The sequence below is a fragment of the Emydura macquarii genome, unplaced genomic scaffold, assembly GCF_026122565.2.
Source record: "Emydura macquarii macquarii isolate MOO-44397 ecotype Brisbane River unplaced genomic scaffold, CSIRO-AGI_Emac_v2 contig_561, whole genome shotgun sequence".
Taxonomy (NCBI): Eukaryota; Metazoa; Chordata; order Testudines; family Chelidae; genus Emydura; species Emydura macquarii.
Window position 1 is genome coordinate 15,237,897 of NW_027130698.1, and position 19,987 is coordinate 15,257,883.

Below are 19,987 nucleotides of genomic sequence, written 5' to 3' on the forward strand. Positions count from 1 at the left end.
GGACCACTGGAGAGACCCAGGGCTGCAAGAACCGGCCTTGGAGCTTGCAGCTACCTCTTTAATGGAGGGGATTTAATTCTCAGCGCAACCAAAAATGGGATTTAGAAAGGAAGGCTCTAAACTAGTCTGTCTCCTTGTTCACTTGTGAGTTCCATGAGCAACCAGTAATACCTCGAACAGCCGGGTGAGTGTCTCCTCACAGATGTACAGCTGTAGGTATGGGATATTCTCAGCCGAGTTACCTGCTTTGGGACCCAACTCCGGGTTTCGGTAAAATCAACAGGAGGGTTGCTATTGGATTCAACGGGATATGGATTTCGACCTTCCATGTCTAGTGTAATCTCAATTTCAGCAGTAAAATCCCGAGTTATCACCTCCATTAAGTTAACACAGTTTGATCTGGGACCCTCGTCTTTCGCTGTCTCCATCACCCACCCATCCACCCCCATGCGTGGATCATAACTCGCAGAGTGATTAACAAGCATGGATTCTAGCCAGGCCCCGGCAATGGAGAGGTAACTCACAAAGAAATAATCTGCACTGATAGCAGGTCAATCTGCCTTGCACTGATGTAGGGAGGGAGTCGCAGGGAAACTGAAAAGAGCGACTTTTGGAGGATTCTCGTCTCTGGTGCCAATCAAACTCACATCTCTGCCTGGGAATTCTCAAAGCAGGCACTGTGCTCCTAGACTCAGAGTCTCGTTCAGCCGTCGCCCAGCAAGTCCAAAGGGAAAGACTTGTGAATTTGGCAACCTGACCAGCTTGAAGGAGCAGCATCCCTTTGCTTCAGAGCCCGTGAGAGAGAACGCTGAACGCAGAAAATCGTATTTTTAACCAGCCCAGGGGGAGAGAAGGAAAAGGAGCCCAGTGTCAGAAAGATTGTGGTACGTTTTTAAGGAAAATGTCAGCGTTTCAGAGCACTGCGCCTTCTGGCTAAGAAGAAAATTGGAAGATCTTCAGAATCGACCAGTGATTTTGGATGTCTTCATTTTCGGGGCACCAACTTGAGACACTTTAAAGGGGCCTGATTTTCAGACAGTCCTGAGCACCCGCCTTCTGAAAACCAGGTCCCTTTAAGGTGAGGCATCTCTAGTTGGGCCCCCCAAATCTTTCACTTTTGAAAATTTTGGGTGAAGGCATTAATGAAATTCCTCATCTTAACTAGAAAGAGGAGGGCAGTTCATAGAACATAGGCAAGGACATTCCCTTGTGTGAGGGAACTCCAAGGCACCTTCTTTCTGGGGTGGTCCTTCAGCAACAACACACAGCCCCTGTCCCACATTCCCACCAGAGGATCTCAAAGCATTTTCTGTAATTTAGCTAAGCCTCACAGCACACCCCTGAAATAGTTATGAGGAATTATCCCCATTTTATAGATGAGTCAACCAAGGCAACCGAAGCCAAATAGAGCACCAGGGAAAGAACTTGGATTTCCTGACTCCCGGTCCTGCTCTTTAACTACAACACACAGGCATGCACAAACAGCATTGATTTTACCATCGAAAATTCAAATGGGATCCCACTGCAGCTGACGGAAGAATAATCTCCAGGTAGGCAAATGGACCATTTCCAAAGCAACCTGCCCCTGCTGCACCTAGATGCTGAGGTCTGCATCTTAGTAGATGTCACTGCTCAAAGAGCAACCCCTGGACGATCATGGTTTTCAGTCCAGCCCTCTCATTTGATTGGACCTACTCTGAGTCTATTAGGAACTGCTGCCCCTCTGCAAAGGGGGATGGAATCACTGATAAGAATGAAATAGGTTTCCTTATTCACAGCAGCGTGAAGGCAGGTGCCCTTTACAAAGGATAATCCCAACGGTTTCCCCTGCTCCTGCACAGCTGGCTTGCAAAGAATAAAGGCTCATTCCCCAGAGGGGAAAACCAAATCGGGTTGGGAATGTCTCCCTGTCCTCTCCTCTGCCCAGCACCCGAAAAGAGAGACTCTGGACATCAGTTTTCCAACTGTTGCGAGGACTTGAGTTCCTCTTAAGAGAAACTGTTTTGATTGAGCTTCTTACAAAAACAAAGCTGGATAACTTTCCTCTGACTCCTCTCTGCTGGCTGGCGGAATTTCCCATGGGGCTTGTCTGCTGTGAGCAGGCGGGTTCCCTTAAAGCGCGGCTGGCTGGAGCAAAGGGAGACAGACGTCTGTCTCTCTGACCGGCCGGCCGGCTGACGCGGCAGCTGTGATCACTCACTGTTGAGAAGGGTACAAGAGCAGGATTTCCCTACTTTGGCAGACTCAAGTCCAAGCCACCCCCACCTCCGCAGACTGGGCCCTCAAGTGGCAGGTGTAAATGTTTGCTTTTTTAAACAGGCCAGCTCTTGGCTAGCCACAGCTCCTCTGGAGCGACTCCATTTTTTAGCTGGGAGGTCAATGACCCCAACGTGGTTTGCTAGAAAGCAGCCAGCTTAGCGTTTACCTCCTGAATCAGATACAGCAGAAGAACCGTGGTCAACTACCCCCCGGTCAGACTAATTCCACTGAAAGTCATAGGATCCAGCTTCCGCACCCGCAACTTCCAGGGAAATCAACAGAGAAAGGAGTGAACAGTGGCCTTACCTTTGGGAGACTGGCTGGGGGTGTCATGGTTTTGCCAGCAAGCACCACCGCCCCACATTCTGCACATGCTCCAATGGTCAGTTGTTTACCATCATCCACCAGTAAGCTGTTGGCCACACGCAGGGTGTACAGAAACACAGGAAGTCGGGCAACTTGCACTGCTTTTAATCCAAGGCATCGCTTCTTCTCCTGCCGGCAGAAGAAGCAGACGAAGGTCTCCACTTTGTACTGCCGGGACCAGGCACTGCTGGGATGGTGGGAATTCCTGCCTTCGTGCTGCAGCCACTGGCTTAAAAGGTCATGGTAGCAGAGCACACAGGTAGCCACCAGCCCGGTGGAGTCCGCCGGCCTGGCCCTGGGAGCCGGGGGATAGACAGTGAGGAAGGGGAAGAAGGGCTCTTTCTCCCCAAAGCGTCCTGGCGGGTTGACGTTGAGCTGGAACTCTTTGCCAGCTCCCAGCTCGGCCCCGCAGATGTAACAGACGGAGGCATGGCCTGAGGGGGCTGAGGGGTTCAGGGCCATGCTGCTGGCTTCCCCGGTGGAGAAGACCTGGTGATACCTCCCCAGGAAGCTCTGCACCGAGGTGATGAGCTCCTCGTTGTGGCAGGCCCGGTACATGGCCCACAGGTCCTGCAGCACCCCATAGCACTTCCTGCAGCTGTGCACCTCCCAGTGCTTGTTCAGCCCCAGGGCACCGGGGGGGCAAGGCAGGCGGCTGAGGAAGGGGAAGTGCATGGTGCTTTTCGCATTGCCATTGGTGATCTTAGCAGAGACGGGCCTGGCCTCCTTGCCACAGTCCTCCCCGCAGAGGTAGCAGGCTTCCTGCGGCAGGGCAGGGGATCCCTCCTCTCTCTGGGCCCGCCTGGCTTTGGGGGGCATGCCCAGGGGGCCGGCATCCAGCGGCACCACGTAGAGCCTCTGCAGGACGGGCACGCTGGCCAGCTCGAAGCTCTGCCACTGCTGCATGAGGGAGGCGAAGCAGCAGGAGCAAGCCAGGGTGCTGCCCCCGGGGCTGATGGGCCGGGCCCCCGGGGGCGGGCTGTGCAGCCACAGGAAGGGGAAGAAGGGGGCCTTGGAGGAGCTCCTCTCCTGCTTCTGCACGTGGATCGGGTGCTGGCCGGCCCTGGCCAAGGGGCTGCCGCAGATGTAGCAGACGGTGCCCGGCGGGGCGGGGGCGGCCGCCGCCCAGGGCGGCCTGCTGGGCCCCTCCAGGCGGCTGGGGGCTCGGCCGGCCCCCGGCCCCTCCTCGTCGCTGGTGATGTTGATCTCGCTCTCCTCCGAGGAGTCGTAGGCCGGGGCCCGCTCGCCTCTCAAGTCGCCCTCGCCCGGGCGAGGCGCGGGTGCCGCCCTGCAACCATCGGCCGGGCCGGCTGCGCCCTGGCCCCCTCTCCAGCCGCTCCGGGCGCCGGCCGGCCAGGGGCGCCGCCGCCGCCTCCTCCTCCTCCTCGTCGTCTCCTCCCCGGCCAGCCCGTTGTCCTGCGGCCCCGGCGCCTCCTCCGGGGCTGCGGGCGGCTGGCCGGGCCGCCACGGGCGGGAGCGGCTGGGCCCCGGGCAGCCGGCGGGGCTGCGGGCGCGCTGGTCCCGGCCGGGGGCGTGGAGCGGCCGCTCGGGCTCGGAGAGGGAGGAGAACTCGGAGCCGCCGCCGCCGCCTGCCCCCAGCGGCTCCTCTTCCTCCTCGGCCGGCGGGGGCTGCTGCTGCTGCTGCTGCCGCCCGGGCTGAGCCGGCGCCGCTCGCCCAGCGCGTAGGCGAGGTTCCACTCCTGGGGCCCCCGCCGCAGCCCGCCGGCCCCGGCCGCCGGCCCCTCGCACTGGTGGGGCCGCTTCAGCCAGTACATGCGCTTCTCCAGCGGCGTCCGGCTGCGCTCGAAGGCGTCCCACTGCTCGCCCAGGAAGCAGCGGCAGACGGCGCAGACCAGGGCGCAGCCCTCCGGGCTCAGCTCCGGGGCGCCCGGCGCCGGCTCCTGGTGCTGCAGGAAAGGGAAGAAAGGCTGGTGCTCGCGGGGCTGCCTCGCCTGCAGCTTCAGCGCCTGGCCGCGCCCGATCCCGCCGCCGCAGACGAAGCAGCACAGGGCCGAGGGGCTGGCGGCGGCGGCTGGCGGGGCGCAGGGGCCGCCGGCGGCCAGCGCGGCCATCAGCCGCTGCTTGCGGGAGATCGGCGCCTCCTTCTCGGGCGCCGGGCAGTGGCTCATTTTGCAGCCGGGAAGAAGCCGTGGTGGTGGCGGCGGCGGCGGCTGCCTGCTCCCCGGGGCTGCACGCGCATCCTCCTGGCGGCCGCCGGCTGGCACGGGCGGGAGGCGGGGAGCTCCCCCCCGAGCGGCTCGGCAAAAGTTGGCCCGAGTTGCGGAGCCGGACGCCGGGCTCCGCAGCCGCTGCTGGCCCGGGCTCCCGCCGAGGGAGCCTCGCTGCTGCCGCTGTTTTTTTTTTGATTTCGTGCACGGAGCTAACTTTGGCCCTGGGCGTCCTGTGCAAAGTTTGGCTGCGATCCCCGCAGCGCGCCGGGTCGCTGCGCTCCCGGCCGGAGAGAGACACCCCCCGCGCGGCGCGGCGCGGCACGGCTCCGGGCTGCCCCCGCCCCTGCTCCGGGCGCTCCCCCCCAGGCAAAGCCGGCCCGGGCTGGGTGATAACCCGGCTGTGCGCGCCGCCCGCCGAGCGCACGAACCCCGTGTGCGCCTGCCAGAGCGTTGGCCACTGATTGGAGTGGGGAGGGAGGGAGGAATCTCTGCTCAGCGCCGGGCGGAGGAGGCTGGCGAAACCACACACCTCTCTGCACGGGGCCGGGCCAGATTCTCCCCCGCTAGCCGGGCTCTAGCCGGGGGAGGGGAGGGGGGATTTGCACAACGGGGCAGACTCTTCCCTCTGGCGGTTTTGCGCATTGACACACGCACGCAGGATGGGGGGGCTAGGAAGAAGTTTCCAGGATGGCTCCAGAGTTGGAAGCCGGTTTCCAGGGCTTGGTTGGTGCCAGGGCTGAGCCCCAGCACCCCTGGGCTTGGCAGGTCATGGTCCCGGCGCCTCTCCCTTCTCTGCACCAGTTATGAATGCACAACAATGGGTTGAGCTCTGTGACCTCCTTGCTTACAGATTAAGCACTTCCCCTAGTAATTCCCCGGTTGGGGAATGTCCCTCTGCCCCTTCCCCCTCAACACAATTTTCTCAGGCTGGCATTGCTAATTATATGGCAACCTGCTGCACAGGGCCTTTTTGCTGATTTCCCCCCTCCCCAGCGAGGAAGGTCCCAAATAAATCAGAGCTGTGCTCAAGAAAAGCCCAGACGCTGTCTTGCCGTACAGACAGCAGCTTTCCCAGAGAAGAAGCACAGCTGCTTCTTGGTACAGCCTTGTCCACTTGTGTGAACTCTCTGAGTCACCGCTGAAAACAAGGGCCCAGCAGGGCGGCTGTGGGTGCGGTGTTGCTCCAACCACAATCCTGCAGTGAAGCAGTGACTGCTTGGGGGCAGTATAGGGCCTAGGACACGTTGCATAAGAAAACGTCACCACCTTGCTTTTCTGCAGTGCTTTCCATCACGCATGAACCCTGTGTCCTGACCCAATACCAGCTAGTTATTAGCCCCACTACTTACCATGCACCTGCAGGTGCAATCAGATACACTATTTCCTCTCCCTTTTCCTCCTCACAGGTGGGGTAGTGATGCTGGGCACTATTCCACAGCGGATGTGAGCCAAGCCAGAGCTAGCTGCATTTCAGTGATGTATGCCTGACCTGACCTGAGCTGCCTGGTGGGATACTATGCTCTTTAATGCTTGTAAATGCATTTTAGTGCCCATGGCTAACAGGCACTGCAGAAATGCAAGTTATTACATTCAAAGACAGTCACCGCCGGCTTTCGTGAACCACTCAGCCAAAGCACTCCCAGGCCTGGCAGAGGTCTGCAACCAAAGAATGCGCTGGAAACATTAAGGATGCTTCCAGGTTGTCATTGAAGATGGGGGATGGGGAGGGGAGTTTGCTTCCAAGAGCTACTGCTTCGTGTTTCACCCCACATATAAAAGTCTACAAGGTGCTGAGCGCCCTGCACTTCCGTTGAAGTCGATGGTAAAGAAGGGTGCTCGTCACCTTGCAAAGACAGGACCCCATGGGAGTATCCAGTGCTCAGGACCTCCCAGGATCAGGCCCCAAGTACGTAAGTCATCAATCAGTAGCACCACCCAGTCTGTGATAGGACACAGGGTAAGGAAGAGTGCTGGCGCCTGTGCTGAGCACTATCTAAAGGCCTGGAGTGGTAGAGCAGACAGGCCAAATTTTGTGAAGAACGAAGGCGCACGGAGCAGCTATAGGGTTCAGGGTCTTTTACGGCTCCAGTGCCCAGAGTGTCTCAGCCCCACCTTAATGTTCTGATGAGAGACAGGGGGCTAGGAAGCAGCTTTGAAAGACAGTCTGTTAACAACTAATCTCCTACTCTTGCTTGCGGATTGTTTGATACTTTAAAAAACTTGGCTTGTTTTTTTTTTTTTTTTTTTTTTTTTTTTTTTTTTTGAAGTGGCGACATCTGCATGCAAACAGGAGCTTTCTTCCTCCTCTGCTTATCTGCTCTTGCTGCTTTGTCCTTACTCAAGTGAGTTAATCATAAAATCCCACAGTAAATAAATAAAATCAAAGGTTACCGGCGAACGCTTCAAACGTCCGTGCGCTGGATGAGCTACCAAACAGACGAGCAAACCTGGTTTTGCCACGTGCTGTCTAGCATCTGGGCAGGGGTATCAACTAACTGCACACCCAGACAACACCTGTGCATGCAATAGCACGATCTGCCCATGCAGGTAGGTGGGCTTGACTCCACTGTGTTACAGCTCTACTGCAGGGCTCTGGTAGGTCAGCCCTTGATGCCATCCTCTTCCTCCTCGGCTGGTAGGTTCTATGGCAACGGGAGGTGAGATCAAACAGATTGGATGACATCAGCTGGAGAACAAACAGGAGGGGCAGAAAGACTCTTAAGGGACAAAAATCCTGTTTCTATGCAGATGGCCCTCGTAATAAAGGATGGGGGAAGGCGGGAGAACCAAGCCCAGAACATGATACCTAAGGAGAACTGAAAGACGTTTTTTCCCAAAGTTTTCAAGGAGACAGCAGCAGCTCAGCACATTTTATTAATTGATAGGCCTGATGTTACACCTGTTCTATGCCCGTCCCGTCCACTGAAGCCAATGGGAGTTATGTGCATGTGGAAGTGGCACGTGGCTCCCATGTAAATGTGCGTAACAACTATTTAAGAGTCTCTAATGCTTCCCCTTTTCTACCCGCAGTTCCTTGCATTGTTCGAGTCATTCCAGTCCTTTTGATCCACCACCACCCCAATCAAGTAAGTAGCTCGATTTTTCTCCCAGTGCTCTTGCAGTGGTCAGAAAGATAAGGGTTTGAGGGCCAGGGGACCAAAAAAAGAAAATTCAGCCTGGGATTTCCCTGTGACTGTCATGGATTAAAAAACATAACCAACCAAGCGTGTAAACTGCTGAAGTCTGCACCAGTTCCAGCCAGGTACTGCAGAGAATTCCCTTCCCTCGCTCTGTTAATTCACTTGGGTGGTTTCATTAGCTAACACATTTCACTCCTGACAAATCCCAGACAGGAGCTGCATGCTCCCCCCCGCCCCCGCAGTGTACCCCACCCTCGCCCTTTGGGCGAGAACTGCTGGAGAAGGCAGTGCAGTATCAAAGGAGCGCTCATCGGCGCATTCCCACTGAGACAAAAATCAGATGAGAAGGGCTCGTTCTTAGCTGTTGGGAGGAGAACGCTGAATTGAAATGTATTTCAGGCTGTTTCCGACTGGCAGGCTCTGTTAAGCGGTGATCGCAGGAAAGAGGCAGAAAAGCCCATTGCTTGAGTCATCAGAATAATAATAAGCAATATTCACATGGGGATTTTCATTCATAGATCTCAGTGCTTTATAGGGGAGGAAAGTGTCATTATCTCCATTTCACAGATGGGGAAATCAGCACAGAGAGACAGTGACATGCCAGTCACAGGGCTTGGGAGAGAAGCCAGGGGTTCTGGAGCCCAGGTCAGCCCCCTACCCACTAGGCCACCCTGTCTCAAAGCACTCCCTCATGGAAGAACAAGGCTAGGTAATCTAACCGGTGTTTTCCATCTCTAGCTTCAGCGATGCTGTATAAATTGTAAGCTATTAATTATTTGTATCACAGTAGTGCCAGGCGCTGTACAGACTTATAGGATGACATGGTCCCTGGCTTCAAAGAACTTACAATCTAAAAAGCAACGTCAGCATTGATCTCACATTTTTGGGGTGGTGAAGTCAGCACTAGGGAGTGAGGCAAAGGTGCTCAAGCTCCGCCTGGCCTCGTCGGTATACAAAACCATGCCACCGTCTAGGTCTGCCCCGGGGTTAGATGGCACAGCGCTGTCTACACTAGCAGCTTTTGCTCTGCGTAAGTGGGGTATTTTCAGAACCATCTCAGCGCGGACTGGGCACACGTGCAGTAGAGATGTTAAACAGGTGACTGACTTGCTACATCTAGAATGGTTAACAGCTTTATTTGATTTCTAGACCCCGTGCCTCCTCTTCACATATCCAGCCCCTAGAGCAATGGGACCCCGCCCCATCCCTGATTGGGGATGCAGGATACACGACACAAATGTGTTTTTTCTCTTTGTCACCGTATCATGCTTGGCACCCTTGTAGGGAAGGTAGTTATGTGAACTAACTAACATATGCAAAGTACTTTGAGAATAAAGCACTATGTAAGTGCGGAGTATTGTTATTAGTCTAACAATCCGAAGCCACGCTGGGCACCACAGCTGGTGCTCTGGTACATGCAATCTAAGAACTTCACAGCAACAGCAGGGATAGAATTCGGATCCTTGTGCTCTAAAAAGCACACTTGAGCTAAAGGAGAAGCTTCATGAGCTCTCAGCGGTATGGAGACTATGACACCCACATGGGCAGTTCTGATTCCCGCTACTAGAGGGCAACAGTGTTCAGAGTCACTACCCAATTCATTGTGTTATTGCTAATGTTGGAAAAGCTTCCATCAACACGGCTATTCCGTTCAACCGGCATATTCATTTTTCTCATGCCCCTTCATCAATAAAAGTATTTTCTTTGTGGCCTATGGTCCTTTCAACCCTTCCCATTAAATACCAAGGCAGATCCTTACATCTTGGAATATTGTAAAAATATGGATTCCTTCTCATCTAAACACCCTGTGGGACAGGAGAGTTGGGTGAGTAATTGATTTTTCATTTAAGTGGCTGAACAGACAAAATCGGGGAAAAAATTGTTTCGGGTCAACCTAAATGACAATTTTTCAGTTTCTCTCACCAAAAGAAAAAACAAACCCGCAAAATTTTTGTTTTGGGTTGAATAGATCGTTTGACCCGAAATTGGTTCATTTTGTTTTCGGTTGCTCCCCCTGGTTGATATTTATTTTAAGTTACACCTAAAGTCAAACCGTTTCATTTTTAAAAAATGTCAAAACAAAATGTTTCAACCCTTTGGGATTTTTTTTCCCCAAGCCAAAATGATTTGCTGACTTCAATCGGAATTCAGAGACAGTTTTAGTCACCCAAAACTGCATTTTTTGGTAGATAAACCATCAACCGGAAAAAAAATTTGCCCACATCTAGAAGTTTTACAGATTTGAGAGCTTGAAGCACAGAGAAATTACATGACGTGCCAAGGCAACAGAGAAAGACCATGGCCCAGAACCCGAATACCTGGCTCCTGGGTCCTGTGCTCTAGCTCCTCCCCAATGCTGTTTGTAGTCCTCTGTTTTCAGGGGGAAATGTGAATCTCGAGTTCCTGGCACACACCGTGCATCACCGCACAGACATACAGCAGGCATCTGAGGCAGCTTCCGGGGCCCTGGATGCAGCTGGGCAGAGCAGCTCATTTATCACTCTGCAGGGCATTATTCCTGTGGTTGCTGTTTGCAAAACGCAAGCTGAGAAGGGGAGAGGATTTCTCGGTCCGTTTTCAGTCCTGTCTGAAACATCTGCCCTGGCCGCAAGCACCTCCTCGGGGGAGAACTGAGGCTCCAGCAAAGTCGAAACAGGATTCTCCCCAGCAATTCCATGCAGTCTGGTGGGCAACAGCAGTCCTTTTTATTGTTTTAAAGTGAATTTAGAGCTGGTGAAAAGTGGCTGAAGATGCTTGTAGTGGAAATCCACTAGCCCCAGGATGGACATAGATAGTACATACAAGCCCCTTCACAACACATGGGCCTCAGCCTCGAGATACAGAGATCTCTGTAGCGGCAGCAAGGAAAATTAGTCTCAGTATCCAGTCTCTCTTGTGATGGGCAAGGATGCTACTTGTCATGGGGGTGACTGACATGATGACCTCTCTGCTAGAAACGGGAGTGAGGCCTCCCACAGCGTCTAGCACAATGGAGTCATGGTCCACGAGTAGGGCTCCTATGTGCTGCAATAAATAAATCATCATAATTCTGTGTAGGCCACTGAACCCCTGTCAAACTAGAGTGGCCCTCAGATATTACTGCATCCAAGTCAGTGATCGGTGATTTACATGTTCAGCCCTAGTCTCCGGAGCCATTCCGTACCCACGATAATATGGTTACGAGCATGGTAGGTTAAACACCCATCTCCTTTGACGTGACATCCCCCAGCAACCTTGTGCTACGCCTGTGATAGAATGGAGGAGAATTTTGCTGCAGATCTTAGGGCCTAGCCCTGCTCTCTCTGAAACCTCTGGCCAAGCACTCATTGATTTTAAAGGCCCTTAATTTGCCATTATTATTATTTATTTGTAGTGAGATGACACCCAGGAGCGCAGAGCCCCATCCTGATAGGTGCTGTACAGACATACAACAGACATACAGACAAGACGGTCTCCAAATTCAGTATGCAGTGGGCATTTGGCGTATACGTGCATGGAAACATATGTACACATTTTCACTGACAACACCCAGGGACTGGATCCATAGCGGGTGTGAAATCTCTGTAGCTGAAGCCAATGGAGCTAATTCTGTTTACGCCAGTGGGGCATCTGGCCCTAACATCAACATTGTTGTTGGATTAGACTGCTTCCTGTTATGTCCCAGCCTGTATGTGTGTGTTCACACTTGAAGCTCTTTGGGGCAAGCATCTTGCTTTCCTGCCTCCGTGATGGCACCTAACACACTATTGGATCCATATGTGTAACGATACCACCTTGCCAAGAAGCACTCCCCAGCTCGACTGGCCCGATTTATCGTAGCAGATGCTTTTAGTGCCGTGGTGTGGCATCCTTGGCCTATGCCCTGTTCCCAGTGTGGTGAGGTTAATATGGAAATGACTAACTGCTTATTCGTTCCAGCTGTTCCGTGAGTCAGAGGGTGCATTAGAGCATATTTCAAACAAGACACTGCATTGGAGTCAGCGGGGCCATTCCCCAAACCGCCCCTCTCTGTAATCCTTCTCATGGGCTGTTTGAAAACGGAATATTTCTCTAACTAGTCAATTCAAAAGTATGTATAATGTAAGACACAAGCCGTGTGCAGAGCCCAGCCAGGAATCCGCATGGGTCTGTGGATGAGGCAGGGGGGAAGGGTTCTCTTATACGCCTGTGATTCAATTATTGGTATTTGGTTGGGGCGAGGATCCTGCTGATTCTCAGACATCTTGTCAATGGAAGCGCAGTCTATGAGAGGGATAAAGAGGTTTTTGGACGTGAATCTTAACACTAAACTTCCCGTTCAGAAAGTGCCACTGAATGGTGCAGGGCTGACACTCACACCCCACGAAAGTCAAACTTCTTCATGCTATCCTGCCTTTGCAACGCATGCCAGACCTGCAGCGCTCACATCGGAGGAGGAGAAGGGAGCTCAGTCTCCGTGGGCTATCATATCCGTGGCCTTTCAGCTGAATGTGCTTGCCAACCCACCAGGGTGCACCGCAGCGCCAGCTGCAATACAGACACCTATCCACTAGCAACTAGAGTGAGACCCACCAACTCGTTTTACACAGATGCCAGTGTAACCATTAGAAGGTAGCTTTCAGGGTGAAATCTTGGTCTCACCGAAGCCAACAGCTAAACCCCCAGTCATCCTCAGTGACTACCAGGCACGGGGTAGAAAAACAGTCCAGTGGACGGGGCCTGGGACTCAGGATGCCTGGATTCAAGTCTCAGCTCAGACACAGCCTTCCTGTGTGACCTTGGGCAAGTCATTTAATCATTCTGTCCACCCAGTCCCCACCTGTAAAATGGGGATCCCCATACTTTCTTACTGGGGTGTGTCGTGAGGATAAAACCCACTAAGCTGTCAGGCCCAGTAACAAGAGCCATGCCACAGACAGATACCAAGGTCAAACCTTGTAAAAAAGACTCCACAGTAATTACCAGTTCTCAGACTCATCCAATCTCCTTTCCAAATACAGAAGTTCAACTAATAAGGAGTCCAACTGGGGAAAATAAGGGAAATGGATGATTTAACAGCTGGCGGCAGCTGTGAATGTGTATTTTATCTTGATGCAGTGTAGGAGTGATTGAGGTTTGCTTTAATAGTTTTTTTTTTTTAATTATTCCTAACAGACTCATACCCCTTTTTGAAGAAATCAGTTTAAAAATAACACATTCTTGCAGAATGGCTCACCCAGCAGCTACATCTGCATTTCTAAACATCGAGAATCAAATCACCGCTCTTTAGCCACATCGCACCATTACAAACCGGGTTATATATAAAACTGCTGAGAGAATACTGATAAATAAACCAAGATAAGAATTTATGCTGATAAATACAAACATTAACTTAGCGTCTCAACACCTCTATGATGTGGATATGATTATGTCCATTTTACAGATGGAGAAATGGAGGCACAAAGGCATGAAATGGATTTACTTGAGGTTTCACAGAAAGCCAAAGGCACACCCAGGATTAGAACTGTTACCTGATGGCTAGTTCAGTGCTGCCCATCTGTTACATGGGTGATAGCTTCATGGCTGGTTCGAAGTTCAGTGATCTTGAATTCTGACATAAAAAAAGCAAGAAAAATATTGTTGTTGTTTTTTTTTAAATGGCTGATACACGCACTTGGTGTGTGTTTATTATTAAAACTAGAGCTGGTTGAAAAACTAAGTATATTTCATGACAAATTTTCTAAAGAAATGATTTTTTAACATTTAAAATTTTGTTAACTGACAAATTATTTTTAAAAAATTAAAGAATTTTGGTGGGTACCCCTCTCCCCCACTTGCTCTCTCTTTTACATCTTTTTTTTCCACTGCAAAAAGGCGAGGGAGGAGTGAGAGAAAGGTCTTCCCCGCCGTTTAAATGAAACAAGATTTGGGGGAGAAAATTGAAACTTTTCATTTCAAAATTTGTCATTGAAAAAATGAACATTTTTGACCAAAAGGAAAACATTCCACAAACAGTTTGGTTTTGATCAAAAAGGCCTTTTATATCAAAAAAGTTTTGATGGAAAATATTTGACCAGCTTTAATTAAAACTCATTTCAAAGCATTTCCCAATGTAAAGAGTGGTTTTTCTGTCCACCAGCCTGGAAAAGTCAGCTTGGGGTCAGAGACTCATCTTGAGTTCAGTCTGGCTTGTGCATCATCACCATTGATAAAGATTTTGCAGGCTAAAAACCTGAAGCTCTGATCCCCTCCACTGCCCTGTACCAGGGGTTGTTTACACCTGTACAAAGGAGTGTACACAGGCTACCATTCTGGTTTGCTAGTGTTTCACACCCACCTTTGTATGAGTGTAAACACTGACATGAGCGCTAAGGTAACTAAGGGTAGAGTCTGACTCTGCAACTGGAACTTAGCAGTTCTGTTGATGATGCATGAGCCAGGACAGAATCCAGCTCCATCGTGCCCAGAAGAAGCGGAGCTGAACCCGGAGATGTGCAGGGAGCAGATCTTTGCTACCTTTGCAAATCCACCATTCAGAGCAGACTGACCCTAAAATACACAATGTGAAATCTGAGTGAGCTTGTCCCAAACAGTGCAAAGTTAACTAGAGAAAGAGGTAACCCCCGGAACATGATACACAGAACCGTATCTCATGTTCCTCAGAGTTCAGGCCGAGCGGCAGCATCCAGAGACGGTTCATAAAGAGCATCTTTCGTTAGTGCAAACTGGTAACTGGAGGTCACCCATTAATATTTATCCAGAGCGAAAGCTGAACTCCAGCCGAGGTGAAAAATTGCAGTAAACAGGTGCTGCTATTTGCTGGCATGACAGCTCAGGGAGAAGCTTGGGAAAAAGATAATAGAGCCTGAGACAGGCAAGCTGTTAAGGAAATGAATGAGGACAGTTTGATTTTAAAACTGAAGGCAATATTCTTCCTCGTGTGAAAGCGTTACCTCACCAGCTGAAAGAATGAGCACAGACCACTGTCCAGGGATATGCACACTACTCTGTTCATGGCATTATAGCTAAGGTTAAGATTTTGTCATGATTATTTTTATTAAGAGTCACGGACAGGTCATGGGCAATAAAAAAAATTCACGAACCCATGACCTGTCTGCGACTGTACTAAAAATAACTGGGGGGGAAGGGGAGGGCAGAGGAATGACAGCTGGAGCCCCATGGGGGGTCTGGCCACCTATCAGCTGTTTGGTGGTGGCCCAGGGAGGCTGGCTGATGACCAGCTGTTCGGTGACCTGGGGCAGCCACTTGACAGCTGCTCCAGCCCTGCCCCAGAAAAAGTCACGGAGGTCCCAGAAAGTCACGGAATCCACGACTTCCGTGACAGAAACGGATCCTTGATTATAGCATATAGTGCAGCTCTCTAATGGGTGGATTCAGAACTGCTTGGGTGTGTCATGGGCTCTATACTGCTAAACCCAATGGAGAGCCTCCATTAGCTCAAGTTGTAGGGGCCTTGGCTTTTGTTCTGTTCTCATTGTCACTGCAGTGTTCCACATGCCTGTGGCACAAGGACAGCCAGCCGTGACATTCCAGGTGGCCACAGATTTGTTACAATAATATGTAAACATGGAGATCACTGAAATGCAACTCTCTCTGGGGTGGACGTGGTGGCTGTTTAAAGCAACAGCACGCAACTGTTTTCAGGAAGAGAAATAAAGAGCAGCTCCTGCAATTAAAGGGCAGGAGGGACTGGTAATGCCCCGGACTGGCACGTGTTCTGGACACTAGAGTTAAGCACCTTCGTCTTGTGCAAAAGGCCACTGGAACTTTAATAGCCAGGAGGAGGTTGGTTTTGGATCTTATCCAAAAGATGGGCACCTCCTTGTGGTGGGGCATTAGTACAGTTCCTATCCAAAGAAGAGGCCTCATCATGCTAACCAGACTGTACGTTCAATGCGATTCTTTTATACCAAAGTCTCTGGCACGTCAAATATCCCAGTGATAAGGAAATCTTGGTTGCCCAGCAAGACACATCTGTCTGTTCGCTACCTGGAATCTAAAGGGCTGGGGGTAGGAAACATCCGGCTGTATCTCACAACAGGAGGGGAAGGCACGTTGCTCAGCAGTCCTAATGCTAGAGGGCAGCGGCATAAAACATCATGTGCACGTCTCTCTGTATAGACCTCGCTGACGTGCCGGTTCCATTTGTCCAGCTCCCCCGCTACGTACGTCCTGCTGATCTGACTCAGATTCAGCACTAGCCTTCGAACATGGTCACAACAGGTAGCAAATAAATCTGTAATAAACTATTCTGCGGCGCAGTCAGTGCAGAGGAGGAGACGAGCAGAGCCAAATCAGCCTGCTCCGAAAGGACCCTGGCGGGCTGGGAGGAGGGGACATGGTCACACAGGGCCTGTCAAGGAGAAGGTGATGCACTGGATGGAGAAAAAGAAAAGGGTCAGGCAGAGAAACAAGCTTGTTAACCCAGACTTGGGTTGACATCAGGGATGAATGAGGCCCAGTGAGGGCTAATGTGATCTTCACACCCCAATTATAGATTCCCAGGGTGGACCCAAAGTTCATCCCTGCTCAGGGATCTCCTGGAGAAGTCTGGAGGGGTCTGACCGTGAAAAAAGGAGAGGGCAGCCTGCCCAAGGCTCCCTGACTGGAAATGGGCACCTGGACACCAGTTGGCCTGTAGAGAGAAAGGCTCTGATGGGGCAGCGAGCTGGGTGGGTTTTAAAAGAAACTGATAGCCCTGCGCAGAACCAAGCTGCGGTGCCCACTGGGACCGTGCATGATTCCCTCTACCCGTGCGCCTCACTCCCCCCAGCACCTCTTCTATTTCTGACCTTCCCTTCCCTGCCCCCCTCCACAGCTCTGCCTGGGCACCCCCTTCCTGAACTCTTCAAGCCTCCTTCCCCCATAATTGGAAGTCCTGGGTGTCTCCTGGCCGGCAGCACTGGCAGGGTGCTTGGGGGGTGCCCTGGAGACTGTGCTCAGAACCAAAGCGGCAGCTGCAAGAGCGCGTGGGATAACGCCGCATTGCCTTGCTCAGTGGATGGCGCCAGCATGCTGGCGCTCGTGCTGCAGTCAGCATCCATCCCTGGCACTTAGGAGGAAAGTTGCTGAACGTGTACTGTCGCCGGAGCCTCTTTGCTCTGTGAAGCACTTTCCTAAACATCGAGGAGTGCTGCTCCCATAACAACCGGCGAACGACAACTCAACCCAGCGCGCCGTGTCCTAGCAAGCACCGTTCAGACGCTTCCTCTCTTCAGGGCCCCCCTTCTACAGCCCTAACTCGCCAAGTCATTCTCATTCCCACAAGCAGACCCCTGGGACTGGCCAGGACATTGATCTGAGCTCTCTGAACAAAACTAACCTCACAGGCAAACGTTCCCCTGGCGGCTGCTCCTGGAGACTCCTGGCTGGAGTTCCGGCGCTGTCCTTGTAAAGTCAATAGCCGGATGCTTGTAAATGGAGTTGGGCAGATGTCAGGATAAAGATTCGCTCTCACACACACTGCGGTGGGGGGGGTGGGGGAAGGGAAAGAAAGAACCGTTGCTGTTCTGGAAAAGAGAAGCCCCTGCGAGGAATGCTGGTGTCTCTTTGCTTACACTCATTTATGCATTTATCCGGAGCTGCATATTTCACCCACTCCCTGGGCGATGGAGGAAGCAGGACCTGAGCCGTGGCACCAGCGTCCACTCAGCCAGCGGTTGCATGCACACAGCTCCCACTGAAGTCACCAGGCCCTTGGATTTCTATTTCTAGCTCTGCCACAGGCTGCCTGCACAAATGTAGGCAAGTCACAGCACACGCCGTGCCTCAGTTTACCCACATCGCTTCATCACGCCACAGCTTCCCTATCTGTTCAGTGGGGCTAGCTCCTACCACAGGGGCATTTTGAGCAGTAATTCACTGTCTCTACAGTGCTTGGCGATGCTCGGATGGAAGGCGCAAAATATTATTCTCCTGGCTCTGCTTGTTCTTTGCCATTAATTTCAACCATGCAAGTATTCAACAGCACAGACACAGAGTACCTAATGAACTACAGCAGCAGCAGCGTCTTTTCAACGTCTTCAGAAGGGAGCAGGCATTGCTTTCTTTTAGTAACACATTTGTCTGGTACTTGGCTCGTCAGAACGGAGTACTACGGGCTCATGTAACCAGGCGGGCTCCTGTAATATCCCGCTGACTTATTCTTCAAAAGCAAGCTGCAGTTACACCCCGCCAGGGCTGTGATTTTGACAGAGCGAGTCAGCTGAGTGGGACCAAGGCACCCAGATCCCACGGTGATGAGTTCAGTGCAGGCACAGGCAGAGTCGATGAGCGAGAGAGGGGCCTGGCTAGCACTTGGAGGGGGGGTGTCTGCAGAAAGGCCCGGGTGCTGTGGGAAGCTGTGCTGATGATTCACTCAGTGGCACTCTTCCCTGTGAGTCAGGAGTGAGCCAAGTCCCTCAACATGGTGTGAGGTTTGTTAAAGACTTTTTTCTTCCCCCCCTTCCAGAGCGCTCTGGTCTGCAGCGCCAAGTCCCTATGCCAGAGGGCCGTGTCAACACAGAAGAATGATGGTGGCGGTTGGAACCTGCTATTAAAAAAAATATCATCCCTGGACATATTCGAATTTGACAAAGCAGTACAAAGGCTGGGGGCACGAACCCCGCGACTCCCCGCTGCAGCCATCGGCGGGCCTGCAGCGTGCGAAGATGCTTTGGAAATCGAACCCGAGCGCTTTCCTCTGCCCCCAAGAGCCTCCTATCAACAACCCCTCAGGATCGCCTAGGGCAATCCAGGCTCAGCGCTCCCAGAGCACCTTCCATGCTAGGACCTCAGAGTGCTGCTCCGGCTAATCAAGCCTCGGGAACGATGCAGCGGTGTCGTCGTCCCCGCAGAAGAAGAGGGAGGCGAAGAGACCAACTGATGGACAGGGTAACTGAGGGCAGCGCCGTGAATGTCAGGTTCCCGAAGGGGTGCCCACGACTTTAAACGCACTGCTACAGCAGAGTGCGCCACAAGCTCCTAGCCTGTCATTCAGACTGCGTGTGCCCGTCTGTCTCTGTCTCTCTCACACACACACACACAGAGCTACCAGGCAAGCTGCTGCTTTGACGCAGATACAGCTGAAGCACTTTTCTGGGCATCCCGGGCCCGTCATTTAGTAGAGACAGGCGGAGGGGTGGGAGGCAGCTAGCCGGACATTGAAGTTGCCACAGGAGGAAATGGTCTCTGCTTTTCACTTTCTATTCCAGGCCCATTCGTTCAACAGGTGAAAACCCCATCTGCTCTCTCCTCCTCTGCCTTTGGCGTGGGTCCAGCCCTGGGGGTTTAACTTGAGCTGCTGCGTGCCAGCCCGGGTAGGGGTCAATCGCCAGTCAGCACGGCCCCGCATGGCTGAACCTGGCATGCCAGCCTCTTCGGCTGTGGGGCCTCCATCATTGGTCATTCGGAGCCTGGGCTGGCGTGCCCCTCTTCACAACTCAGCCCTCCCGGGCAGCGAAGAATCCAGTACAGCAGAAGTCTGATGAGCCTCTCCTAAGCCTTCCGCCTCCCCTTCCTTGGGGATCAGTGGGGGACCCAGGCCCTCCCTCTTCTCTGGTTTCCAGCCCTGGACTCTAGGTTAAAAAGCCAGAGGCAGCTTCCATAGCCTTGCTGCTGTTTCCCTCAGCCACTTCCTACCGTCAGCCTGATGGCCAGTCCCCTGAGGCTACCTGATGGATTGGATCTCCTCCAGTGATCCGAGAGGTGCCTCCTTAAATTCCTGTGCCTGGGAGCTCCGCTTCTCCAGAATCTCCTGCACTTTCCTCTTTCTAGGAGCAACCTTTTATCTCAACTGTGGCTGGCCAGATAATGAGCTGCTCTGTCCATTAACCCCTGAGTGGCTGTTGAAGCTTAGGGTTTATTCATCCCGTCTCACAGCCCTTTTGGAATATGGGGCCAGATCCTTGGCTGGTGTAAATCAGCACAGCTCCTCATGAGAGGAGTCGGCTCGTGGATGATCACTTTAATGCTGTCCCATCTCACGTCAATGTGGCTTTGCCAGTCCTGACAGCCTGCTCTCCTACCCCAAACCCTTCCCATTTTACACTTCTTAAAATGGGGTTTCCAAAAGGGCCTGCAAATTAGAAGTCA

The 19,987-nt window shown here is 52.5% G+C and overlaps 1 protein-coding gene and 1 long non-coding RNA gene across 2 annotated transcripts in view; both read right to left on the bottom strand.

The window, feature by feature from the left end:
- LOC137147685 (uncharacterized) overlaps window positions 1–6,350 on the bottom strand; it is a 50,041-nt gene extending 43,691 nt beyond the window's left edge. Inside the window, exons 1-2 of the mRNA XM_067539983.1 lie at window positions 6,291–6,350; window positions 2,566–5,370 (exon numbers count right to left, since the gene is read on the bottom strand). Of these exons, the coding sequence (XP_067396084.1) occupies window positions 2,566–5,370; window positions 6,291–6,350 (2,865 nt within the window). The remainder of the gene's footprint in view (window positions 1–2,565; window positions 5,371–6,290) is intronic.
- A 2,145-nt stretch (window positions 6,351–8,495) lies between these two features.
- Window positions 8,496–19,987, bottom strand: part of LOC137147819 (uncharacterized) — a 79,485-nt gene continuing 67,993 nt past the window's right edge. Inside the window, exons 3-4 of the long non-coding RNA XR_010918360.1 lie at window positions 13,426–13,505; window positions 8,496–10,960 (exon numbers count right to left, since the gene is read on the bottom strand). This is a non-coding gene — a long non-coding RNA (uncharacterized lncRNA). The remainder of the gene's footprint in view (window positions 10,961–13,425; window positions 13,506–19,987) is intronic.